We start from the raw sequence: 12,582 nt of genomic DNA, 5'->3' as shown, positions 1-12,582 counted from the left end.
GGGAGGGCGGGGAGGAAGGAGTGCGCATGCGCCTCGCCTGGGAGCCAGCCCTGGCCGAAGGCTCTGCAGTTTGGAGTCGGCTTGAGGCGCGGCCGGCCGCCGTGAACTTGACCTGTTGAAGCGCTGGGCTGGACCGCAGACTTGACCTACAAGTTTAGTAGGCCCTCATTTGTGCAAGATGAGATTCTTGTGGGATGATGAGACTTGAGGTCTCTGCGAAGGTGCCAGAGCTATTCTGGATATGTAATCTTCCCCGCCCCTAGCTTGTTAAAAATTGTAGTCTTCCGTCGTCATTCTACTCATGCAGTGTGGCCCGGCACCTTGGGGAGCTCCAGTCAGACACCCACTTCCCGCAGGGAGCTCAGTCTACATAAATACAGAACGTGATATATAGTAGGGCGAGCAGTCCTTCTCTTGAGCGCTGACTGTGGCCAGGTTCCACACAAGCATGATCTCAGTTCGCCACACGTCTCTGAAAGAACATAGTCGTTCAACAAACGTCTCTTGAACTCTATGAGGGGTGAGGATCACCCATCTAGTAAGTGGAAGAACTGGTATTGGAACCCGATCTGTCTGACTTCATAGTTCCACTTTTTTTTTTTGACTGTGAAATTTTTTTTATTAAATTATTATCTGTGTACATATCTTACCATTGCCCCCCTCCCATACATGCCCTCCTTCCCCAGAGTTTTGTGTCCATTGGTTGTACTTATATGCATGTATACAAATCCTTTGGTTGATCTCTTATCTCCCCCAGATCTCCCTACCCTCCCCGCTGTAATTTGACAGTCTGCTTGTTGCTTTACTGTCTCTATATCTATCTTTTGGTTCTTCAGTTTATAATGTTCTTTATCATCCATAAATAAGTGAGGTCATGTGGTGTCTCTCTTTCATTGACTGGCTTATTTTACTCAGCATGATGTTCTCCAATTCCATCCAGGTTGCTGCAAATGATAAGAATTCCTTCTTTTTTATGGCAGCTAGTTCCACATTTTTTTTTTCTGCCAAGTTTGGTGGGTGAAAAAAATTACTCTTTCATGATTTCTTCAATCATTCATTCAGTCATTCATTCAGCCTCTCAGCATTTATTGAAACCCTACTCTGTCTCCATCAGGGTGGAACTAGGGGTGGGTCCAAGAACATCATAAAGTTGAGGGGATATGGAGTAAAAGCAGCAAGCTTTGCAGGCAGAAGGGACCGTGAGCGCAAAGGTCCGAGGCGCCCACTGCTTGGGGAAGGAGGCGGTGGCTGCAGGGGGTGAGCAGGGGCTGCGGAAGTGCGAGGCCCCGGGGGCGCGAGGAGACGAGGGGAGCCAGCGGCGGCGTCACGCGGCGATTCAGGAGCTTTCTGACAAGGAACGCGCCCTTTCTGCAGGAGAACTGCCTGAATTCTAGATCCGCGGATCCGCGGATCTCAGCAAAGGCTGTTTCCTCCCACGCGCGCGTTGCACCTCGGGACTTGTAGTTCGAAGGGCTGACGTTGCTTCGACGTGGCGGTTGCCGCTGGACCGCGTTACCGAGGCCTCCTCCTCTGTCCCGTCTTCCCTCCGCTGGTTAAGGATAGCCCTGAGAGAAAACCATTTCTTAAGGATTTTGGAAAATTTAGCCTGGAGAAAGAGAGGCTGAAGGCAACTTGGAAACAGTTCTCACTTAAAATGAGTGTACATTGTAGAGGAAGGTGCTGACTGCCCTGCAAATCCCCAGGCGGAGAGAGCAAAGAAGGGTGATTATTAGATAGCACTAGTGATTGGCCTGTAGTGGGTGCGCGCGCATGGGTGGGAACAACCTTTGCTGGGATAGGGGTGGGGATGGGGTGGGGATAGGGTGTGGATGGGGTAGGGCTGGGGTGGGGATGGGATGGGGGTGGGGATGGGGGTGGGGTGTGGGAGCAGGTTCAATGACTCCTGAGACCTTGGAAAATGGTGATTGGTAAATTCAGGCCTTATTCTGTAGGCAAGGAGCTGATTAGATAAAGGTGTTTTTGTTTGTTTGTTAAAAATAATATTTCCCTTTATTTTAGAGACTAAACGTGCCCCTACAGGTGGGAGGGGGGGGGCGGTATTGAATCCCAAACCTGGGTATGTGCCCTAACTGGAACCCGCCATCTTTCTGTGTACAAGAAGACACCCCAACGACAGGGGCCAGGGCTGATTAGATACGGTTTTAATGGATGGTCTCTGGGAGAATCTCTCCCAACTTAATTTTTTGTTTGTTTATTTGTTTGTTTTAAAACTTAACCATAAAAAGCAAACAAATATGAGCAAATGTCTTAGGTAGTCATTTCTCCAAATATATATAAATGGCCAATAAGCACATGAAAAGATGCCCAACACTAAAAGTTAGGGTATTGAAAAATCAAAACTGCAGAGATATCACTTCATTAGGATGGCTGCTGTAAGAAAAACAGAGGATACCAAGTGTTGGTGGAGAAATTGGAACCCTTGTGCATTGTTGGTGGCAATGTAAAATGTTACAGAGGCTGTGGAAAACATGTAGGTGTAATTGTAGAAATTTTTTGTATGGTGGTTCTTCAAAATATAAAACGTAGACTTGCCATATGATCCAGCAATTCTACTTCTGGATATATACCCAAAATAAGGAAAACAAGCACTCAAACAAATATTTATTTTAAAATGTATTTTTGTTGATTTTAGAGAGAAAGGAAGAGAGAGATAAAAACATCAATGATGAGTGAAAATCATTGATCAGCTGCCTCTTGCACACCCCACACTGGGAATTGAACCTGCTACCCAGGCATGTGCTCTGACCAGGAATTGAACTGTGACCTTCTGGTTCATAGGTCAATGTGCAACCATTGAACCATGCCAGCCAGACTGAAACAGATATTTATATGCCCATGCTCATAGCAGTATTATTCACAATAGATAAAACATGGAAGCAACCCAAGTGTCCATTGATAGGTGAATGAATAAACAAAGTGTGGTATGTACATACAATGGAATATTATCCACCTCAAAAAGGAAGGAAATTCTGATTTAAGCTATAACATGGATGAAAATTGAGGATGTTATGCTAGGTGAAATAAGCTAGTCACAAAAAGACAAATATTGTATGATTCCATTTATATGAGGTATGTAGGGTAGTCAGACTCATATAGACAGATTGTAGAATGGTTGTTGCCAGGGGCTTGGGGAGAGGAGGAAATGAGGGTTGTTATTTAATGGGTAGAGTTTCAGTTTTGCAACATGAAAAGAGTTATATGGATAGATGGTGGTGATGGTAGCACAATAATGTAAATGTACTGAATGTCACTGAACTGCACACTTAAAAATGGTTAAAATAGTAAATTTTATGTTATATATATTTTACCACAATAAAAAATTTGGTAAAAGACTTACTGGAAAGATATTGAAAACCGACAATACATAATGACACACACACACACACAAACTATTGATATATAAGTAAATAAAAATCCCTTCCCCTACTTTTCATCCTACTCAACTCCTAGAGTTATAACCATCTATATCTCTACTAATAAAAGGGTATTATGCTAATTAGCCCAGATGTCTTCTGGACATCTATCCAGACAAAGCCACAGTGGCGGAGTCAGAGGCAGAGGCATTTTGGGGCAACCAGGCCGGCAGGGGAGGTCATTTAGGGGTGATCAGGCCAGCAGGCAGAGGTGGTTACGGACTATCAGGCAGGCAGGCAGATGGGGTTAGGGGCAACCAGGCAGGCAGGCAGATGAGTAGTTAGGAGCCAGCGATCCTGGATTGCGAGAGGGATGTCCACAGGGATTGGGCCTAAACAGGCAGTCAAACATCCTCCGAGGGGTCCCAGATTGGATAGGTGAAGGCCAGGTGAGGGACCTCTGCCCCCATGCATGAATTTCATACACCAGGCCTCTAGATATTAATAATTTGGTGGGTATTCTTTCCATTCCCCCCTGAAGTGTATATATTGACATACCTGTATTTATAAATATATATATGCCTAAACACACATATACCATATACACATATTAAAAATACATATATGGCCGAAACCGGTTTGGCTCAGTGGATAGAGCCTCAGCCTGCGGACTGAAAGGTCTTGGGTTCGATTCCAGTAAAGGGCACGTAACTTGGTTGCGGGCACATACCCAGTGTGGGGTGTGCAGGAGGCAACTGGTCGATGTTTCTCTCTCATCGACGTTTCTAACTCTATCCCTCTCAATTCCTCTCTGTGTAAAATCAATAAAACATATATATATAAAAATAAAAATACATATATGTAAACCCAGCTGATGTGGTAGTGGTTGAGCATCGACCTATGAGCCAGGAGGTCACAGTTCAATTCCTCGTCAGGGCATATGCCTGGGTTGCAGGCTCAAACCCTAGTAAATGACTACAGGAGGCATGCTGGAGGCAACCAATCAGTGATTCTCATCATTGATATTTCTCTCTTCCTCTCCCTTCCTCTCTGAAATCAATAAAAATATGTATAAAAAAACAAACAAAAAAAACCCCAAATGCATATATGTATATGTATATTCACAGAGAAACTTATGTTTATAGACAGTATACTAGATGATTATATGCTGGTACTCCAGAGTTCCTGAGTTGCATTCAAGGCTCTAGTCATTTACTAGGTGTTTAGCCTTGGGCAAATTATTTAATCTCTATGCATAGACTTCCTCATCTTTGAAATGGGATGATAATAATACCTAACCTTAAAAGATTGTGAGGATTACATGAGATAATATGTGAAAAGTTCTTAGAACACTGTTTGACACATTATCAACACAATTTAAGTGTTAGCTATTATGATGATGATGATGCATTTTGTCTGCAACTTATTTAATGTATAGTGGGATGTAGACAAATCTAGCTTTTTAAATGATTCTATTCTGTAGTATGAATATACCATTATTTATCCAGTTATTTCTTGATTAATAAACATAAAATATTTTTGCATTTTTTGCTATATATTATACATAGTACTGCAACAAACATACAAGCATCCTCCTGTTGCTCTCTTTATATATCTGCATTTATTTCTTTTTTTAAATTGACTTTTAGAGAGAGAAGAAGGGAAAGAGAGAGAACATTGATTTGTTGTTCCACTTATTTATGCATTCATTGGTTGATTCTTTTAAAAACATATTTTTATTTATTTCAGAGAAGAATGAAGAGGGAGGAGAGTAGGAGGAGGAAGAAGAGGAAGAGAAGGAGAGAGAGAGAGAGAGAGATATCAATGATGTGAGAGAAACATTCATCGGCTGCCTCCTCCATGCTCCTACTGGGCATCCAGCCTGCAACCCTGACTGGGAATCAAACCATTATCTCCTGATTCATAGGTTCACACTCAACTACTAAGCCATGTCAGCCAGGCTGGTTAATTCTTGTAAGTGCCCTGATTGGGGATTGAACCTGCAACCTTGGTGTATCAGGACAAACACCCTAATCAAATGAGCTATCCAGCCAAGGCCTGCATTTATTTCTTAGAATTCCTTTTTAAAGTAGAACTACTGGTTCAAATTGAATATAATTCCCACGTCAGAGGGTATGCTGTTGAACTCACTGGAAAGTCTGGGGAGGCTTAATTGTTTGTCTTACTATTTGATTGCTGTCCATGAAAAACGTGCCATTTTACCCTTACACCAGCAATGTATGAGCGTGCCTTTCAACAGAGTATGTTGTCAACAGTTTGGACTTTCTGTCAGTTTATAGGAAGAAAAAGTGTAGTTTTAATTTTAATTTAATTTGTATCTTGCTTTGACTGGGATTGAACATCTTTCTATGTTAAAAGACATTTGTATTTCCTTGCTCAACTAACTGTCAGTACTGGTTCTTTTTTTAAATTAATATGTCAGCATTAGGTTTCAAAAGGAGTCTTTTTTTTTCTTTTAAATATATTTTATTGATTTTATACAGAGAGGAAGGGAGAGAGATAGAGAGTCAGAAACATCGATGAGAGAGAGTCTTCGATCAGCTGCCTCTTGCACACCCCCTACTGGGGACGTGCCCGCAACCAAGGTACATGCCCTTGACCGGAATTGAACCCGGGACCCTTCAGTCCCCAAGCCGACGCTCTATCCATTGAGCCAAACCGGTCCCGGCAAAAGGAGTCTTGAATATCAGTCTAGATGTAAGCTCCGTGAAAATCAGGGCTTTCTGTCTGTTTTACTCACTACTGTATCCCATATGTCATCTGGCACATGCTTAATAAATATTTGCTGAATGAATGACTGCTTGTTGCTAGTCAGGAAATGTAATGAGAGTCTTATCAACTCTAGACAATAAATAAAAGTAATAAATAAAAGTAATTTCAGCCCTAGCCAGTTTGGCTCAATGGATAGAGCATTGGCCTATGAACTGAAGGATTCCAGGTTCGAATCTGGTCAAGGGCACATGCCCAGATTACAGGTTCGATCCCCAGTATGGGGCATGCAGGAGGCAGCCGATCAATGATTCTCTCTCATCATCATTGCTGTTTCTATCTATCTCTCCCTGTCCCTTCCTTTCTGAAATAAATAAAAATATATTTTAAATAAAATTAATTTCAGGCCCTCCCAAGCTGAAGCTCATGTTTTTTGGTTTTGGCTTTTAATTGTGGTAAAATACACATAAAAATTTATTATCACCATTTTTAAGTGTACAGTTTAGTAGTGTGAAGTACTGGCAACTGCTATCCTACTGTCTCTATGAATCTGAGTACTCCAAATACCTCACATAAGTGAAATCATATAATGCTTATTCTTTTGTTCCTTTACATAATATCCTCAAGATCCATCCATTTTTTAGCATATATCAGAATTTTTTTATTTTTAAGTCTGGATAATATTCCACTCTATGTATACTTTATATATTGTTCATTCATTTATCTACCAATGCACACTATTGTGGGTGGTAGGCGGGTGAGGGAGCAGCGGGGTCAAGCATGGCAGACCACATTTTCTCTATTCCCCTCTAGCCTCGCACCTGGATTCTGCCCCTGGGCTAAATCGGCAACATGAGCGGCAACAACTTGGATGAGAAAGATGACTTTGATGAGCAGTTGCGAATGCAAAAGTTGTATGGAGACACTAAGGATGGAGATACCCAGAAAGATCCCAGTGGAGAAACCGATTCTTTCAGGCAGCAGCCAGATGACACTCCCTATGAGTGGGACCTGGATAAGAAGGCTTGGTTCCCCAAGATCACTGAAGATTTCATTGCTGCATATCAGGCCAATTATGGCTTTTCTGATGATGGTGTGTCTAGGTCTACTGCAAATGTTCAAGATGTTAGTAGCAGGCCTGCAGAGGGAACTCCTCAAAGAAAGACCTCAGAACCCAGTGATCCCAAAAATAGGGGAGAAAAGAGAAAGGCTGAGTTAGGATGGTTTAATGTTGAAGAAGACAGAAATACAAATGTATATGTGTCTGGCTTGCCTTCAGATATTACACTAGATGAATTTATACAGCTCATGTCCAAGTTTGGCATTATTATGAGAGATCCTCAAACAGAAGAATTTAAAGTCAAGCTTTACAAAGACAATCGGGGAAATCTTAAAGGAGATGGGATTTGCTGTTATTTGAAGAGGGAATCTGTAGATCTTGCACTAAAACTTCTGGATGAAGATGAAATTAGAGGCCACAGATTACATGTCGAGGTGGCAAGGTTTCAGCTGAAGGGGGAATATGATGCCTCTAAGAAGAAGAAGAAGTGCAAGGACTACAAGAAAAAGCTGTCTCTGCAACAAAAGCAGCTGGACTGGAGACCTGAGAGAAGGGAAGGTCCATCCCGAATGTGCCATGAGCGAGTTGTCATCATCAAAAATATGTTTCATCCCGTGGATTTTGAGGATGACCCATTGGTGCTGAATGAGATTAGGGAAGATCTTCGCGTAGAGTGTTCCAAGTTTGGACAAATCAGGAAGCTCCTTCTGTTTGATAGACACCCAGGTGGTGTGGCCTCTGTGTCCTTCAGGAATCCAGAGGAAGCTGATTACTGTATTCAAACCCTTAACGGACGGTGGTTTGGTGGCCGACAAATCACTGCCCAAGTGTGGGATGGAACTACAGATTATCAGGTGGAGGAGACCACAAGAGAAAGGGAGGAAAGGTTGAAAGGATGGGATGCTTTTCTCAGTGCTCCCGAGGCCAATAAAGGTCTTGGGTGTTCAAATCTCATCTGTGATTCAGAAAGGGCAGGGCCTTCTAGGGTAAGGCATTTTCCAGAGCTCCCTAGCTCATCTAAAGTGAAGGCTCAAAAAGCTGCAACTCAACTGGAATTCGAAGAACCTATAGATGAAAAGTTTGGAAAAACAAAGGATGGGGTAGAATTTGAAGAAGATGCTAAAGAAAGTGACATCAAGGGAGAGGCTGAAGAATGCTACCCCCAAAAAGGATCTGAAGGAAAGTATAAGGAAGGCTGTCCCCAAAGAGATCGTAGAGACTACCTTGAAAGAGAGTCTGGAGAAGGTAGTCCCAGAAAAGAGTTGGAAGAGGTTAGTCCTAAAAAAGAGTCTAAAGTGAATGGCCCTGGAAGAGAACCCAAAAAGCAATTAAAAAAGGATTTTGAAGAGTATGGCTTTGAAAAGGAGTCTAAAGAAGATGGCCCCAACCTGGGGTCTGAAGAAGAGAATAGCCCCCAAAAGGAGTTTGAAGAAAATGAGTTGGAAAGAGAATCTGAAGAACACTGCTCTGAAAAGCTGTTTGAAGACGGCCCTGAAAAAGACTTAGAAGAAAATGGCCTCAAGAAAAAGTTTGATGAGAATGGCTCTGACAAGGAGTTTCATGAAAATGTGCTCGAAAAAGAGTTAGAAGAAAATGACTCTGAAAAATCAGAATTTGAAGATGACAACTCTGAAAAAGTGTTTGATGAGGAAGGCCCTGAGAGAGACTTTTACGAAGAATCAGATGAAATGGAAGGAGAAGGAGGTGCATATGAAGAAGTTTTTGATGAGGAGACTGATGAAAAAGAGGATGAAGAAGATGCAAATGAAAAGGGGCTTGTAGATGCTGATGAAAAGGAGGAAGAAGATGAGGCAGATGAAAAGATGTTTGAATATTCAGATGAAAAAGAAGATGAAGTAGATGCAAAGGAGGATGAAGAAGGTATAGATGGAAACATGTTCAAAGATGATGATTCCAATGAGTTGTTTGTAGAGGATTCCTGTGAGAAGTTGTTCGATGATTCTGATGAGAAAGGGATGGTGGGTGGTTTGGGGAATGCTCAGGAAGAAGGGGCCCTGTCCATAGGCAGCAGCTCTCTCCTCAGTAGTGATGATGATGATGATGATGATGATGACATTTAATCCCTTAAATTTGCTTCTGTGGGAAATTCCTCCACTACATTTTGCCTATGCTCTAGGGCAGTGGCTGGCAAACTCATTAGTCAACAGAGCCAAATATCATCAGTACAATTGAAATTTCTTCTGAGAGCCACATTTTTTAAAGTTAAACTTCTTCAAAATAGACTCGCCCAGGCCGTGGTATTTTGTGGAAGAGCCACACTCAAGGGGCCAAAGAGCTGCATGTGGCTCGAGAGCCGCAGTTTGCCTACCACGGCTCTAGGGGAATTACTAGTAGTGTTAATGAACATTGCTTAGTGATAGAATGCCATCAGATTAATGCATTGACTTTTCCGTTGTTACCCGTACTTAATGATCATAAATATTTGTTAATTGGCAGTTCAGGTAAAGCTTCATAGTCTAATGCAAGTAAACTGGATATTCATCCTTTGTTAGATTTGTTAAATTCATGCAGACTATTTTAAAAAGTATTCTGATGAAAGTTTGTGATATTCAAAAATAAAAAGTTCTTAATATGCAGAAACTGAAAATTGGACTTGAGTTTAATTACATTTAAAGTTTTTGCTATTTGCTTTATTCATATTTAAGTTTAGTTTTTTAAGGATCTGAAAAAATCCCATAGGATTCTCCTAGAGGGCATTTCTATGCTGTCCACCAACTTGCTCCAATCAACTGAGTCACTTAGCCAGGGCAGTTTTTTCTTTTGGTTGTTAAGTTGTAGAAATTCTTTTTAAAAAAATATTTTATTGATTTTTGACAGAGAGGAAGGGAGAGAGAGAGTTAGAAACATCAATAAGAGAGAAACATCAATCATCTACCTCCTGCACACCCCTTACTGGGGATGTGCCCACAACCAACGTACATGCCCTTGACCAGAATTGAACCTGGGACCCTTGAGTCTGCAGGCTGACACTCTATCCACTGAGCCAAACCAGTCAGGGCTGTAGAAATTCTTTATATATTTTTTATATATGAATTCCTTGTCAGATATATAATTTCTAAATATTTTCTCCAATTCTGTGGGTTTCCATTTTACTCTGTTGATAGTGTCCTTTGAAATTTTGATGAAGTCCAACTTATCCATTTTTTCTTTTGTTGTCTGTACTTTTGGTTCATGTCCAAGAAATCTTGCCAAATCTAATGTCATGAGGTTTTATTCTCATGACATGCTTTCTTTTAACTTTTGAATGGCACTTTTTTCATCTTCAGGTTTACTGATAAAAATGTCAAAATAATGGTATGTATGTCCCCTTCAGGGCACCCTTGATATGTGTACTGGATCTGGCCTTTTCCAGGTATCGCTAAAGAGGCAGGGCTCTGGTGATTGCATGCACCAAACTGATGGGCCAAAGCACTTTGAACGTAAATCTTAAGGCCTTTTGTGCTTCTCAGCTGAGCTCACTTGCGGCTGAGTGGTCAGAGTTGATTGTTTATTTCCATGAATGTTGTTTATTTTTTTAGTTACTTTTGGGCCTGGAGTTGTTCTGAAAGTTGAAGGTTCTTAATACACTATGGGGTAGCTGAGGTTTTTAATGTTCATGTCCTAGCTTTCCAGGAAATAACAGAAGAACTCTGAGCTCTCCTTTCTGTGTTTTTCTTTTTTTTTTTTTCTGGAATCTTCACTATCACATCATATGATATGCCTTGTCTTCGTAGACATAACAACCCTCTTGCCTGGTCTTCATAGATATAACAATCCTCTTTGTTTTCAGACTGAGAATTGATGAAAAATTATCCTTTAAACTTTTTTTTTAAGCCAAAATTACCCATTTGAAATTATATTTTCTTTTAAATATATATATATATATATATATATATATATATATATATATATATATATATATACATATACATACATACACACACACACACACACACACACACACACACACATATATATATATATTTTTTTACAGAGAGGAAGAGAGAGGGATAGAGAGTTAGAAACATCGAAGAGAGAGAATCATCGATCAGCCGCCTCTTGCACATCCCCCACCGGGATGTGCCCACAACCAAGGTACATACCCTTGACCAGAATGGAATCCCGGACATTTCAGTTCGCAGGCTGACGCTCTATCCACTGAGCCAAACCGGTTTCGGCTATCCTTTAAACTTTATAGTTCAGTTAAAACAGGTTGATTATTCAAAAGATACTTTACTCAAAAAATTTAAGGGAAGAGAAGAAGGGAAAAAAAAGCCTCAAAATGCAGTAATACTTTGATGCGGCCTTGCTAGGAAGCTGGAGGGTGGCTTGAGGAGTTAGACAACACTACCCCCTAGAGGACATTACTATGCTGTGCACCAACTTGCTCACCAATTGTCTTAGACTGTTCAGGTACCTTTTGATATAATGTTCCAAAGCTGTGAAGTAGATCAGCCATATCCATGATGTATATGGAGCCCTGTTGGAAAGAATTTGCCCCGGATAGTCTGAGACACAGGCTGGGTTTCTTAAAGAGAGCTTGAGCTTCCTAGATAGGGCTGGACTGGAGAGCCAATACGGTTCCTGAGATAGAATTGCCAAAAGAAAGAAAAGCATCAGCCTGAATATCAGGGTTTTCAATCCAGATGGAGCAGGGGTTGTAGGAACAGTGTGACACTGTGCCTTGGCCTTCTCTTTATCCAGCCTCCTCCAAGGAACACGTGTGTATGAAAGAGGAGAAGTAAGTAGGATGATGAACTATTTGCTCAGGATTATCCCAGAAGACAATGGCAGTCTGAGAAATGAAAGTCTGCATCCTGGACTCTAGCAAACTGGCATGGTTGGTCACCATACAAGAAAGTCACTAGGTGCCAAGAGTTATGCTGTGGAGCTCCCTCCTAAAGAGTTGACCAGTAGGATAACCAGTTTCCCCAATGGTGGCCACAGGATATTAGCAATGGTGGCCACAGGATGTTAACAACACAGTGGAACTTACTGCTGGCAGAACTGCAAAACAGCAAACACACACACACACACACACACACACACACACACACACAGATTAAAAACAGAGAGCTTGGCTGGTGTGTCTCATTTGGTTGGAGTGTGGTCCCGTACACTGAAGGGTCTTGGGTTCAATTCCTGTCTAGGACATATACTTAGGTTTCCAGGTGTGTGTGGGAGGCAATTGGTCAATGTTTTCCACATTGATTTCTCTCTCTCTCTCTCTCTCTCTCTCTCTCTCTCTCTCTCTCTCAAAAAATAAATGAACATGTCCTCAGGTGAAGAAAAAAAAGAAAAAAGAACCAGCACCCTAGCCGGTTTGACTCAGAGCATCAGTCTATGGACTGAAGGGTCTCAGGTTCGAGTCCAGTCAAGGGCACAAACAATGGTTGTGAGCTTGATTGCCAGTAGGGG

General features: G+C 41.6%; 1 protein-coding gene across 1 annotated transcript; it reads left to right on the top strand.

Annotated features, from left to right (window-relative positions):
• The first annotated feature begins 1,526 nt into the window (after positions 1–1,526).
• On the top strand, positions 1,527–9,317 carry LOC118723330 (HIV Tat-specific factor 1 homolog). The gene is made up of 2 exons (XM_045583744.1): positions 1,527–1,722; positions 6,918–9,317. Exon 2 carries the CDS (start codon positions 6,957–6,959, stop codon positions 9,243–9,245), a length of 2,289 nt encoding a protein of 762 aa, XP_045439700.1. The 5' UTR covers positions 1,527–1,722; positions 6,918–6,956; the 3' UTR covers positions 9,246–9,317.
• Positions 9,318–12,582: the final 3,265 nt, after the last annotated feature.

The sequence above is a fragment of the Pipistrellus kuhlii genome, unplaced genomic scaffold (assembly GCF_014108245.1).
Source record: "Pipistrellus kuhlii isolate mPipKuh1 unplaced genomic scaffold, mPipKuh1.p scaffold_m20_p_2, whole genome shotgun sequence".
Lineage (NCBI taxonomy): Eukaryota > Metazoa > Chordata > Mammalia > Chiroptera > Vespertilionidae > Pipistrellus > Pipistrellus kuhlii.
This window is presented reverse-complemented; position numbering and strand designations above follow the sequence as displayed.